Raw genomic sequence first — 12,526 nt, 5'->3', positions numbered from 1 at the left:
GCTCTTTCCTTTCTTCTTTATGTTAATTTCAATTCACTTGAATCTTAGTCCTGAAAGGAGAATTTTATTTAGAGGTAAGAACTTGGTGTGTCCCTGAAATATGAGTTCTAGAACAGTATCTATTTTGAGGGTAGATGTGGAATCCTGTGGTGCAGTTACCACTTCATGCAACTATTTTAGTAGCTTATCTTACAGAATCTTCCATGGTGCCTCTGTCCCTCCAGCAAAGAGTGTGCAAGATAAGCACCATCATCGTGCTTGCACCAGCTCTCTCTGAAAAATTTGTCTAATTAAAAGTAGATGCAAACATCTTTGTGTGTTCCAGTGCTTGATTCAAGGTAGTAGATGGAAGCTTGAAGTCACATGTTTTGTGACCTCTTTCTTTTCGAAGGTGAAACGTTTAATCTCAAGTTGGTAGCCTGCTTTCTCTGTTTTGGGTTTCTATATATTTAAACATTTTTATAACCAACATAGTTAAAATTAAAACCCCAAAAATATCTTGGAATAATTTTATTTCTGCTACGTCAGGCATTCAAATATAGGCAATTGAAGTGTCTGTCTTGTCTCTTGAGCCTTAAAATAGCTTCCTCTAGCATATGCATTATGCTAATATGATCCATGCTGAGGATATTATATATTATGACATTATGAAAACTAGATGATATTCCTGTTCCAGGTCCAGTATTTCAGACAGTTCTAAACAATTTCCCAGAAGTTGTCTCTTGGCTCCTGATCCATTCTGTGGCCACATACCATATTTAGTCTGTTCTAGCAGTGATCTGCTCTGATTTGATTCTCACCCCCTCTCCCCAGTGTGTTCATGGACATTTTTCATTCTCCTAATGCATTACATTTCACTGGGGTACCAGTGTGCCTTACTGATACCACTGTAGAATTCCTTTCTGATAATAGATACATGCTTTTAAAAAAAGCAACTTCCTTTTTAACTTAACAGTGAATTTGTGTTTGTTGTTTTAGCTAACTCTTGTTGGTATGTTCTAAATGCTGGCAGCTGGAAAAAGGTAGAGCTATGCCTGTACATGTAAACAGCTATGGAAATATCCAGTAATCTAGTGGGAAGATTGTCAGAATTAGGTTTCAGCTATACTCAACTTATATCCAGACATGTGCAGCCAGCTTCCAAGGGGGAGCAAGGTCATAAGTTCTGTCTTTGCAGCTGGATAAGGTAACCTGTAGAGGTCTGTTCCAAATCATTTGGGATGCAAATTGCCTGTGCCACTGATGCAGAAACCAATCAGAGGTGGCAGGTTTTATGAGCTCAGGTGCAGCACTGCTGCATGTGCCCTGACTCCCAGGCACACCCGAGTTGAGCATGGCCATTTCTGATGTGCCTGTAGCCAGTCACCACTCCTGGAAGTTCTCAGAAAATGACTAAACCTAGCACTTTGAAATATGGCTTAGTGAACATGGTGGTGTTTGGTTGAAGGTTGAACTTGATGATCTTGCAAGTCTTTCCCAACCCAAGGGATTCTATGATTCTTAACCCAAGCGTGAGATTACCTCTGAACCCTGTTCATGCTGTCCTACCTGTGGTTGGGTTTGGTCTGGCTTAGTTTATTCACTCCCTGTCTTCTGAAATGTGGTTCCCATTGCTATTTCCTGTATGTTAGAACACTTTTCAACTTCCATGGGGTGTGTTATGTCAGAAATGTGCCAATGAAGTGTGGTGTCTTCCTGACCTACCAGGCTCACTTTTTGGCTTTTTTTGGAAAAGAGGGCTCCAGGGCATAAAGTGTAGGAATACCTACAGATCCATTATAGGTGGTGCTGGGGAGCTGATACAATTTACTAAATCTTAATTTACTTTTGTGGAATTGCTCTTATTTCCTGCATGTAGTGATAATCTGGAGTATAGCACCAAATCACAGCTGAGTTTATGCACTTCTCTTGTTACTTTCACTGGAACCAGTAAACCCATTTATAACTAAAAACTCAGTTCTGAGACTGAGATGTGTATAATTTGTTTATTAATATGAAATACAACATCCCTATTATCTTGAGCTTTTTGCTAAATTAATTCTCTACTTGGATAAAGGAGAGCAGATGCTAAGAGCAGCTGAAGACCATGTATATTGTGGCTTACTTGAGCCTTAGATTAGACCTCCTGTCTCTGAGGTGTCACTGATTTCATGCAGAGGCCTGGAATTCTGGTTGATGCTAGGAAATATCTGAACTTTTACTTTCACATTGTGTGATTCAGCTGCTGTGTCTTCTACTTCAGTATTTTTTTTCCTCTTTCTTACTTTTGAAGGCAGTGAGATCTCTATAGAGATCATTCATGTTTTTTTTTCCTAATTGCTTCTCTTTAGAGAGTCCCTTAAACTTTAAGCAAGTTTTGCATGATCTCACCCATTGTTTGTATTGGTTGTATGTCCTCTGTAGCTGTCTTTTGTGAGCAGATTTTAGATCTGAGTCCTATCTTGCAGTCACATCCTGAGTCTTTACTGCACACTGTCCAAAATTAATACAACAGAAAAAAAGAGGAATCCATCAAATTCCAATTAGAGATAAACTGCAGTGATAGTGACTGTCCGGCTTTGTTTCTATTCTGTTCTCTTTTTTTCTCCAGTCAAATAAGTTATCTTCTTATTATTACTCGTTGGTGAAGCCACTTTCTGTCTACCCTACAGTTTCTCTTCACACAGACTCCTGTCTGCTTCTCTAGGTTTTCTCTCTCACTTTATCCTATTAAGTTTCCAGCTCCCATTTTGATTTGTCTCTGTGTCTCTGCAACTGGCTGTGCTTCTGCCTGTGCCACCTCCTGTAGTTGGGCGTTTCACTCAAAGAGCCAGACACCTCCCACAGATTCCTTCTCTCCATGTGTCCCAACTTTTCCCTCTCCTCACCAGCCCTCGTGCAGTATGCACACAGATATGAACAGACCCTGTTTCTTCTTCCTTGCCTTGCTCATACCTCTGTAGGGCATATGGGTCTCTTCCTCCCTCTTTGCTTCATGGATTCCAGATTATTAAGAAAAGTCAGATTCCTTTGTAGGTGGTGGTGATTAAAAATTTCTTTTTTCTCAGAGCTACTGTTTAGTAAAACAGGACCAAAGTTCTGGTCTTCTTTTATAGTAGCAATTCAGACTATATTCAATTTTTTATCTCTTCACATGTTCTAGGCTTTGATGTTACTATATTTTGTATCAATATTGTACAAAATCAAATCAGCAAGTAGATTAAACCAGAAATTCCGTTTTTTAAACTGAATAAAACCAACCAAACATAAAAAATTAGTGAAGTGTTTTGGTAGTTTCAAAAACTTCTGTATTCAACTTCTTTCTTTTTATTTCTTGCTATTCACTTTTTTCTTTTTACTTTGCCTAGAGCAGTTTTTGCTATAGTAGGTATTTAATTTGTCTGTGTTTAAAAAATGTTTACTGGTTAATTGTTTTTCTTTAGATTAAAAAAATCCTCTGTTCTTCAGGTACATTCTGTTTCATATCAGCTGTCATGTCTCTGCAATACTTTTTGAGGCCTTTGATTATGGATTATTGAGCATAATCAGTTTACAGGAATTATTTATTGAAGAATGGGAAGGCCTTCCTTTCTGGTAGCTTCTGAAGTAGGTTTTATCTCTACACTCACAGTGGGTATCCTTACAGCCACAATACTAAAACATAAACAGTCCAAGTAGTCTGGGTAGTGTTGTTTTGGCAGCACAGAAGACAAGGGATGCTAGCTGTTGATGTCTTGCTATGATTTCTGATGTCTTCTTGACAGGTGATTAAAGACTCTGTTTTGGACAGGCACTTACGTCACACGGGATATTGGGTTCATGCTCTACCTTATTTGATCCTCCTGAAATCTAAAGCAGGACTGCTGAGCATAGTCAATATATCCTTTATTTTGATAATCATATGTCTGTGGTCTGTCATCCAGTTGAAAGGAAGTGAAACAGCACGTATAAATGTGTTGTAACCTTCTTCTCATCTTTATTTTATCACAGTGCAGTTATATTTTGTGCTCATGAGTCATCTCTGTTCTGATCTCATCACAGGTGTCTGCTAAAAAGCCATCCACAGCACAGTTCTGGTGCAAGCCACATTTTCTCTGTTCACTTCTTTGCTGCTGTTGCTCCTGTCCTTGGGTCTCAGTGCACACTATTAGTTTAATTGTTTTTTTCTTTCTTCTTCTTTTGTTTTCACATACAGATATTTCCACTCATACTTCAGTACTGCCATTGTTAATACTACATTGGCAGCACTTTGCATGATTATAACAACTTTTATTTGCTTTGCTTTACAGGAAAACTGAAGTTTTAACTGAACTTCACAATAGTACTCTCTATGCAGTTGGAAAAGTAAACCTTGGGTTTATTTACAATTTCTGTACTGTACGGAAAGTTATATAAATACATATAAAAATATGTAGTATTTCTGGTACTACATATATAAAATAAAAGAACAAAAACAATATTAAAGTAATGCATTGCACACAAGTGATGCATTAATTGAAATGTGAAGGTGCAGTACTTTACTGAAAATGTGTTTTAGCATTTTTAAACCCTTGTACTTTAAATAGGTTGTCAATCGCTTCTTACATACTTAAAAAACTTATCTCCTAGAATTCCCTAGAGATGCATGTTTACTATTTTAAATTCATAGTTTTAAGTAACTCCATTTAGGCTTATGTTTTTGGTGCCATGTATATAGTATTAAGATACTGGACAATAAAGGAAATTCTAAATTGCTTTAAGGCTACTTGGAATACTGACCATTTAAATTCTCAAATTTATAAACACTTACAGGTGTAGATAAAGGTAATTTCAATAATATTTCAATGGCATGTAAAGCAATTAGGAATACTAAGTTCTAAAGCTCCCCTGGGTTAGGTGACTTTTAGGAAATATGGCCACAAGCAAGATGCATCTGCATGGTGAATGCGTGTATAAATATAAGAAGAATTAAACAACCTCTTTAAACAAACATAGTTAAAAAGGCTGTTTAACAAAGGAAATTACCCCACTTTATTAAAATTTGTATGTGAATAAGAATACAAATAGCTTCCTATTGTTCATAATAATTGGTATTGTGTTAAGACATATGTTAATATTTGTATAATTGTTTATAATATTATTAGGATACTAGATAGAGATCCCATATATAAACAATGTATGTGTATATACCAATTCAGTGGGAGATTTCCCATCTTCATTTCAAAACATATTTTACTTGTGTTCAGCATCAGAATTGTTGTCAGAATTCTTGCCAAGAGTGCCTAGAGCAGGTAGGTAGGTGTCACTATGGACACTAGCTCAGGAAAACACTGAAATATGTGGTCATAGTTGATGATAAATGCCAGTCAAATCAGAGATTGCCATAACTTAATACTTTGTAAACCTATTTAACATTTTCCATTGTTGTTTCTTGCATTTTTGGTCTCTTCTCATAGATCACAGGGTTTTTTTGTCTTCCAAAGCAACAGCTTGCTTTTTTGTGTGCAGAGGAATGAACTGTTTTATTACCATGATATGCCACTTATTGTACAACAAGAAGTTTATGCTGTAAAGCACAGCCAATACTAGGAATTGGTGATGCGTGGTATTTTCACTCTCAGAATTCCAGCATATAATGAGAAATAGTTCCCATCCAGAGCAAAATACACAAAGGACTATGTTCAGAAATCCAGTTATAACAGGCCGCTCTCATGGAGCTTCTGCTCGTGAACTGTATTTTGTCCTCTACTTAGTAAAATAATTCTGTTGTACTAGGAAGGGATTCCGGTACTGTTATATACCTTCCCGTAAACCCAAAACAGGCAAGCCATTTCTGCTAGATGATAATATATATAAAAAATGGTCTAATTTTTTTGATAATTCTTAGTGCTGTTAGAGCATACCCCATTTTCTAGAGATGTTGTGGGCCATTAACGAGAATCACAGGTAGCTGTGCAGAATATAATGGAAGTTCCACATAAAAGAGAAAACATTGCTTACTACTACGTAGTCTGCTGGTCTGTTTATTTCATTTGTATCAACAGCTATTACGCTGGAAATAATGCTGTGGCACTCTGTGCTGCAAATGCTGAATTAGGGCTTTTCATATTAAAATTTAATTTTAAAAGTACATAAAGATGTTAGCAAACCACTGCTCTGCACTGAAGAGTTTGTAGAGAAATACTCCAAAGTCAGCCTTGGAGATATTCATGTGGGTGCTTTGCTGTGAAGATGAATAGTTGGAACATTGACCACAATAGAAGTCAGAATTTACTGAGAAGTAACTCTGTTACTTAAAGGACAGACACTTAAGCCTATGTTAGTATCACAATGATGAGGATAATCAGATTTAGCATAAACATTACATATAGTGTACTGAGAGAGATGGGTGTTACTTGGCTCTTTTGTCTAACTAACAAAAGCTACTAACACTGCTTTTAAATTAATGTTAAACAATATTTAGAAGACGTTTTTGCCATTTCTATGCAAGGGGAGATATTTAGAATATTTAGAAGACATTTTTGTCATTTTTATTCAAGGACAGGTGCAGCAAAACAGAAGATGAAAACCCTGAGACAGATTAAAGTAATGTAATTAAAATTTAGTGATAGGCATCTAGTACACTGTATACGGCTCGACACATGGTGCTGTTTTTGCTGGAAACTCTGGAATTTCATACAATGCATGCCACACTCTGAAAATCAGCAAGTCTAAATCACTACCTGATGGTAGTGAATTGCATTGGCAAGTAACAGGCTTGTGCTTTTTGAGTTTGACATATTCTGATGTTAGGAACTGAGCAGCTTTTAATATCATTCAGAAACAGAGTGTTGAAAATTGGGATATTAGTGTGATTGCTTGAGCATATTGAGAAAGAATTTATAACATGTATTATTTTAAAAATTTTTAGTGGATACGGTTGGGTTTTCTTTTGTTTAAAGTTTGGTTGAAGTTTCCTTATTGTCTTTAATACCTTGCTACTTGAGAACAGATAGTTTCACTGTTGATTGTGGAGAGCATTGTCTTATTTATATGAAGAATTTATATGTATTGTGAGAATTATAGTTTACACTGGTGTTGTTATAGCAAGTTTTTTTTAAGTAGAGAACTTTTGCAAGATTTTAAGGGCATTTGTTTCTGCGTGTTTTTTTGCTTGTTTGTGTTTTGTCCTTTTTTGTTCATTTGGTCTTTTATCTATTTTATTTTCCCAGAATATCAAACTGAGCTTGTCTGTCTTTTCAGTTCTTCCTACATGAAGTTGCTAACAATTATTAACCTTCAATATTGAAGCACTGATTGACTGACAGCAGAGTTTTTTTTAAGATCTTAAATGCCTTTTAAGTTCTTAAATGTATTTTTATAAGCTGCCTTGATTTACTGCTCTTATTAAAGTAATGCCACAGTCTGTGAAGAAGGGAAGATTACACATTCATAAAGGCTTGTAGTCATACTTTCTCATTCAAAGATGATTCCTGTGTAGAGAGCAGTGAAGTCTCAGCACATAAATAACAAAATTTTCGTCAGTTTGTTGTGTGTGTTGGAGGGGCGAGTTGTTTGCAAGTTTTTTTTAGCTGTCTGCTGTAACTAGAATCATTCTGTTTACATGTACAAGAAATGACACATTATTTTTTGGAGTGCTTATCTTACTTTCCACTAGCAAAACTTACTTTTTACCAGTTACCAGACTATGTCAGTAACCTCTCAGATTAAGGAAAAAATATCATTGCCCAGTCGGTTTGCAGAAGTCATCTGTCCTTTTTCACTGGAGTTTGAAAGTCAGTGTAGGGTGTTTCTGACTAGCTTTAGAGTCAAGGCTACCCAGTCACCTCTTGCTCTCCTATCTATGTGTTACCCAGTCTGGGACTAAAGAGCAGCTCCAGCATAATATCTGAAGGCTTCATAAAATCTGATTTTTTTCTTTAATATGGTCTTACTTTATTTCTTGCACCATGAAATATAAATATAGATAGCCTCTTAAAAGAAATCACATATGAAACTTTTCATATAATACCATGATTTCATATTTCTGAAAAGGCAGTAAATAAAATTGTGTAACAGCTTAGAACAAATCCTAATATTTCAGTCATAAATGAACAGAAACAAATACTGGGGCAATGACTGGCTACTCACTATCAAATAACTGTGTTGTATGAAAAGGTCTGCTGTGATTTTTTGGTCTTTGCCTGGAACAATAAAATGTATTTTGGAAAAGTCTTTTAATACATTTGTATCAGTTGGAACATGGCTTTGCAGTGTTTGTGTAACATTCTTCCAGCTTACCTTTGTCCTAAATTGGTTTTTCAGAATACTTTTTGCTAACACAGTTTTCTTTTTGGAAACTCTCCACCCTGACCCCTTCCACTTCTCAGATGAGAGAACAGTGCCTTTGCTCCTCTGAGGGCAGAGTAATAACTGTTCACCTTCCACTGCCCTGGTGAAATGTCCAGTTAACACTGCCCCAGAAGAAAAACACTTTGTTACTTCTCCAACACATCTGTGTAGAATTAGAGAAGCATCACTGCAAATGATCAGTTAAAATGTAAATACTTTCATGTAGCTAACAGGACCTAACCTCTTTATTCACAATTAGTAATTCTGTGATTAGAGAAAAATGTGCATCACAGATGCACAGTTATTTTTGTCAGCAGTTTGTGAGTCTGTATTTAATGTTCACTAGTGAAGACTAGATGTATCAAAAGCATGCTGTGCAATTTTCACTTTCAAGCACCTACTATTTAAGGGGAAATGTATTTTTGAAAGATAAGTTCTTTCCACGTTCTTGGACTAGCCTCAAACTTGGGATGAGGAGAACAGCTAATAACCTGCATTTTGTTTGGTCTTGCATGCCTAATGAGAAATGAATGTGTATGTCCTATCAGTCTGTCTCACTGTCCATCTGTCTGATTTTCTAGGAGGTGATTTCCTGTCATTCCTAAGAAAAAAGAAGGATGAGCTGAAAACCAAACAGTTGGTGAAATTTTCATTAGATGCTGCCTCTGGTATGGCATATCTTGAATCTAAAAATTGTATACATAGGTAAGGAAGATTTTTTTGCTCACTACTGTACCTTTGCTCAGTAGAATTGCAAGGTGTTTAAAGGTGTATGGTGTTTACTATCACAGAAGTGAACCTTACGATTTAAAAATACATACTTTTTCTGATTAACTGGTCATTATTACTTGTCTAACTCAAAAATATTCAGTTGGGTAACAAATATGTGCTACGTTATTTGATGTCTGTAGTTTGGTGCTGTTAGTGTAAGTTAAAAATTATTTTTCACCATAATGATATGCATTATAAGGAACCTGATTCATACAGTGAGAATGAATCATAGAAAGAAGCAATCTGTGAGGCTTATGTCGTGTCTGAAATTTACAGATACTTGCTGGGCCAACAGAAAACCTACAGTATTAAATTAATACCTTAAGTTTTAAGAACTAAAATTCTGTATTTTAAAATATTAATTTCCTGACCTGCTCTCTCAGAAGTATGGAAGATTACGGAACATTATGCTGTTTGAGTTTCTTATTTCTGTTCATACCATTCCTTTTTCTTGTTTCTTCTCCAGTTTGACTCTGCCATTACTGTTTATACTCCATTTGTATCAAAGAGGATGGAATTAGTTTCCACCTGTTTTGTTCTTTCAGAATAGCACAATGTACTTAATGCTGTGGCTGAAATATGAGATGTAAACATAATGATGATCTATTTCACAGAAAAATTATGGAGAACAAGTTTTCATTTCTGATCTTGATGTCTTACCCTTTGTGAAACATGTGACATCTCATTTACATCATCAGTTCATTTGGGATGTAATGCCTTTCTGGTGAATGCTCTTACCAGAAACCTGAGTGGCATTTCTCTTAGATTTTCATCAGCAGTGAATGGGTCAGTTGCAATCCTGCACATTGAGTTAATCAAAACAATTCTGCAAGATCATGAACTATAAAAAACACTGAGAGAAAAAAACCCGAATTCATGATCTAAAACTATGTAATACTCCCTTAGGGAAATCCAAGAAAGGGATTGTAAGCGTTCTGTCATGACAGAATGTGTTTCAGCCTGGCTCTGTTTGTCAAGGATATAATGGCATAAAAATCAGAGCAAATAACAGCATTAGTGATTTACGCTAGCCTCATAAATGCTCCTGTTGCTTAATTACAGTCAGATCATTGTTAAATCTGAAGTGCCTGTTTAAGCTCTTTTGTTCTTAATTAATTAAAGCAAAGATAAAAATAGCAGCTGGATAACTGAAGTTCGTTATTGCAATTATTGGAAAAAAAATTGCAATATTTATTCATTAAATGGTAGCGTGCTGCCTTAATTATAAGTACCTTTATATTTTAACACTGGGAAAAGGGTATTCCTGCACAGATGTATGAAAAAGAATGTTCTAGTAGCTGTAGATGACATTGTGGCTTCAGTGTAGCTCTAGAAATTTGCTCTGCTGGTTGGTGAATAGGAACTGCTATTCCTAAAATTTGTTTACAAAGCTGATAGTGATCTAGAGAAAGTGTTTCTGAGAGAAGATATGTGGAGTATTGTCTTACTATATGAAGATTTCAGTTTTTCATAATTTTCAGTTGAGAATCCGAATACAAATGTGTCATCGAGTTCCCAAGTCAGGAGGAAAAAGAGATGAAATCTGACATGTTTTGTTAGTGCCATAGACGTGCCAATGCACACAGTCTGGGTTACACCTACTGTAACACAAAGAGAACAGAACTTCTGTCTCCTTGTTTACTTTTTAACTTCTAAAATATTAATGAAATTTGTTGGTTACCACAGATTGTCAGAGACGGTTATCACAGAGAGCTAGCACTTTCCTAAAGGAAAAGCCAAAATTTTTAGGAAACCTATTCTAAATAAAACGTTTTAATGTAACAAAACAAGCAAACCACGCATTCAAGGAGAACTTCCTACTTTTATGAAACACACAGGTTTAACCAAAATACGCATTTCCAGTATTAGTTTACTGAAGCGGCGCGGCTGAAGACGCAAGCATGGCAAGCACGCCAGCACCGCTTGCAGCCAAAGGGGCACTGTCCCCGCCTCGACGCCAGGACAGCGCCTACGGTCAGCACCCACCGTTACAGTAGCAGGGCGGCCTTGAACAAGGACGTGGCCGCCTTAAAGCTTCAGCCTGCAAGAATACGAGAGAGTTACACCAAGCGTGGCCTTACTGCGAATCCAGGGAGGCCAGCAATCTAAAAGAAGAAGGGAGGGATTACATGAATTTATAAAGGGAAGGGAATCCAGGGGAGGAGTCGTTTTTTGGACCAGTAGGGTGACAGGGGGGAGTGGGGAACAAGAGATTGACATAAAAGAAACACCAATTATAACAAACTGAGGGAGGGGCCCCGGCCCCTGAACCAATCACTCAACGCCCTAGCTAGAATGTTCCAGAGAAAGAGGTGGGGCTGAAGAGTGACTGGCAGGGCACTGGGGTGGGGCTTGGAAAAAGATACATTGGTTTCTAAGGAAAGGATACATTTGTTGTCAGGGCAACTGGGGAGGAGCTGGGAAGACTGACAGAAACAGGGAGGGGAGGAGAACCAGGGCAGAACCATTATGTAAAACAGAGGGAAGCGGAGCAAGCCACCACACCACAACAGTTTACCAGTCTTATTTTCTTCTGTATACAACATTCTTTATTGTTTTATGTGGTTAGCTATAGCATCTGCTTATTTTATTTATGAGTTAATTTTTCTAAATTTAATAGGTAAACATAATGAAAATTTCTGAATCAGCAAACAACCAACAAAGTTTAGTGATTTTTGCAGTAATAATAACGAACTTGTCTTGGTAGGTTTTACTTTTAGTTGCTAACACAGGTTGATTACAAATGCTTACTCTGGGAAAGAATCTCCTGAAGTTCTAAAATGTATTTGATCAATGGCTAAACTGTAATTTGGTAGGCTTGGCATACATAGAATTTTGCTAGGTCTGTCCTCTCTTTGAGTGCTGATCCAAGATTTGTGGACACTCTGGGGAGTGGCTGGAGGTGCATCAGTCCAGAACCCCTGTCTGCTGCAGGAGCCCAGAAGAACAGGGAAAAATCAAGCTGTGTTATGCTCCATGAGCAAGTTCTTGGGTGTTCTAACTCAGAAGCCCACTGGAATTTCCCAAGCACTGGAAGTGCAGGCATCTGGCTGCATGGTCTGTACAAGAAATTTGGGAGTCTTTGCTGCCTACAGTTTAAGTCAGGTAGGACAGATTGGTTATGTGTAAGTTTAATGTTGACAGGAGGTCAGTGGGAATGGAACAATTTAATTCATAGCAGTAAGAAGCTTTAGCACTCTGTAAAAAAAATAGTGGTTTTCTGAAAGAACATTAAACTTGTTCTTTTTTTGTCAAAAAGTTCATCTACTGAAAGTGGTTCTCAGGTAAAAAAAGAGGTGAGAAAATTAACTAGAGGCAATGGACTAAGCAGTGGTTAAAAAACCTTAATCTTTTTGTTTGTTTAAAGGTCCTTAGACCTTGATTACTACTGCTTAAAGATGAGTAATGTATAGTTAGAAATAGTATCTATTACATAGATTGCAGTAAAGTGAAATTGGTTTGCTTC

General features: G+C 36.8%; 1 protein-coding gene across 4 annotated transcripts in view; it reads left to right on the top strand.

The window, feature by feature from the left end:
- The window catches only part of FER (FER tyrosine kinase), a 158,547-nt gene that overhangs the window by 111,507 nt on the left and 34,514 nt on the right, over positions 1 to 12,526 (top strand). For all 4 annotated transcript variants that reach the window (XM_058043459.1, XM_058043461.1, XM_058043460.1 and 1 more), the window contains one exon: positions 8,871 to 8,994. In XM_058043459.1, the coding sequence (XP_057899442.1) occupies positions 8,871 to 8,994 (124 nt within the window). The remainder of the gene's footprint in view (positions 1 to 8,870; positions 8,995 to 12,526) is intronic.

This window comes from Melospiza georgiana, chromosome Z (assembly GCF_028018845.1).
Source record: "Melospiza georgiana isolate bMelGeo1 chromosome Z, bMelGeo1.pri, whole genome shotgun sequence".
Lineage (NCBI taxonomy): Eukaryota > Metazoa > Chordata > Aves > Passeriformes > Passerellidae > Melospiza > Melospiza georgiana.
This window is presented reverse-complemented; position numbering and strand designations above follow the sequence as displayed.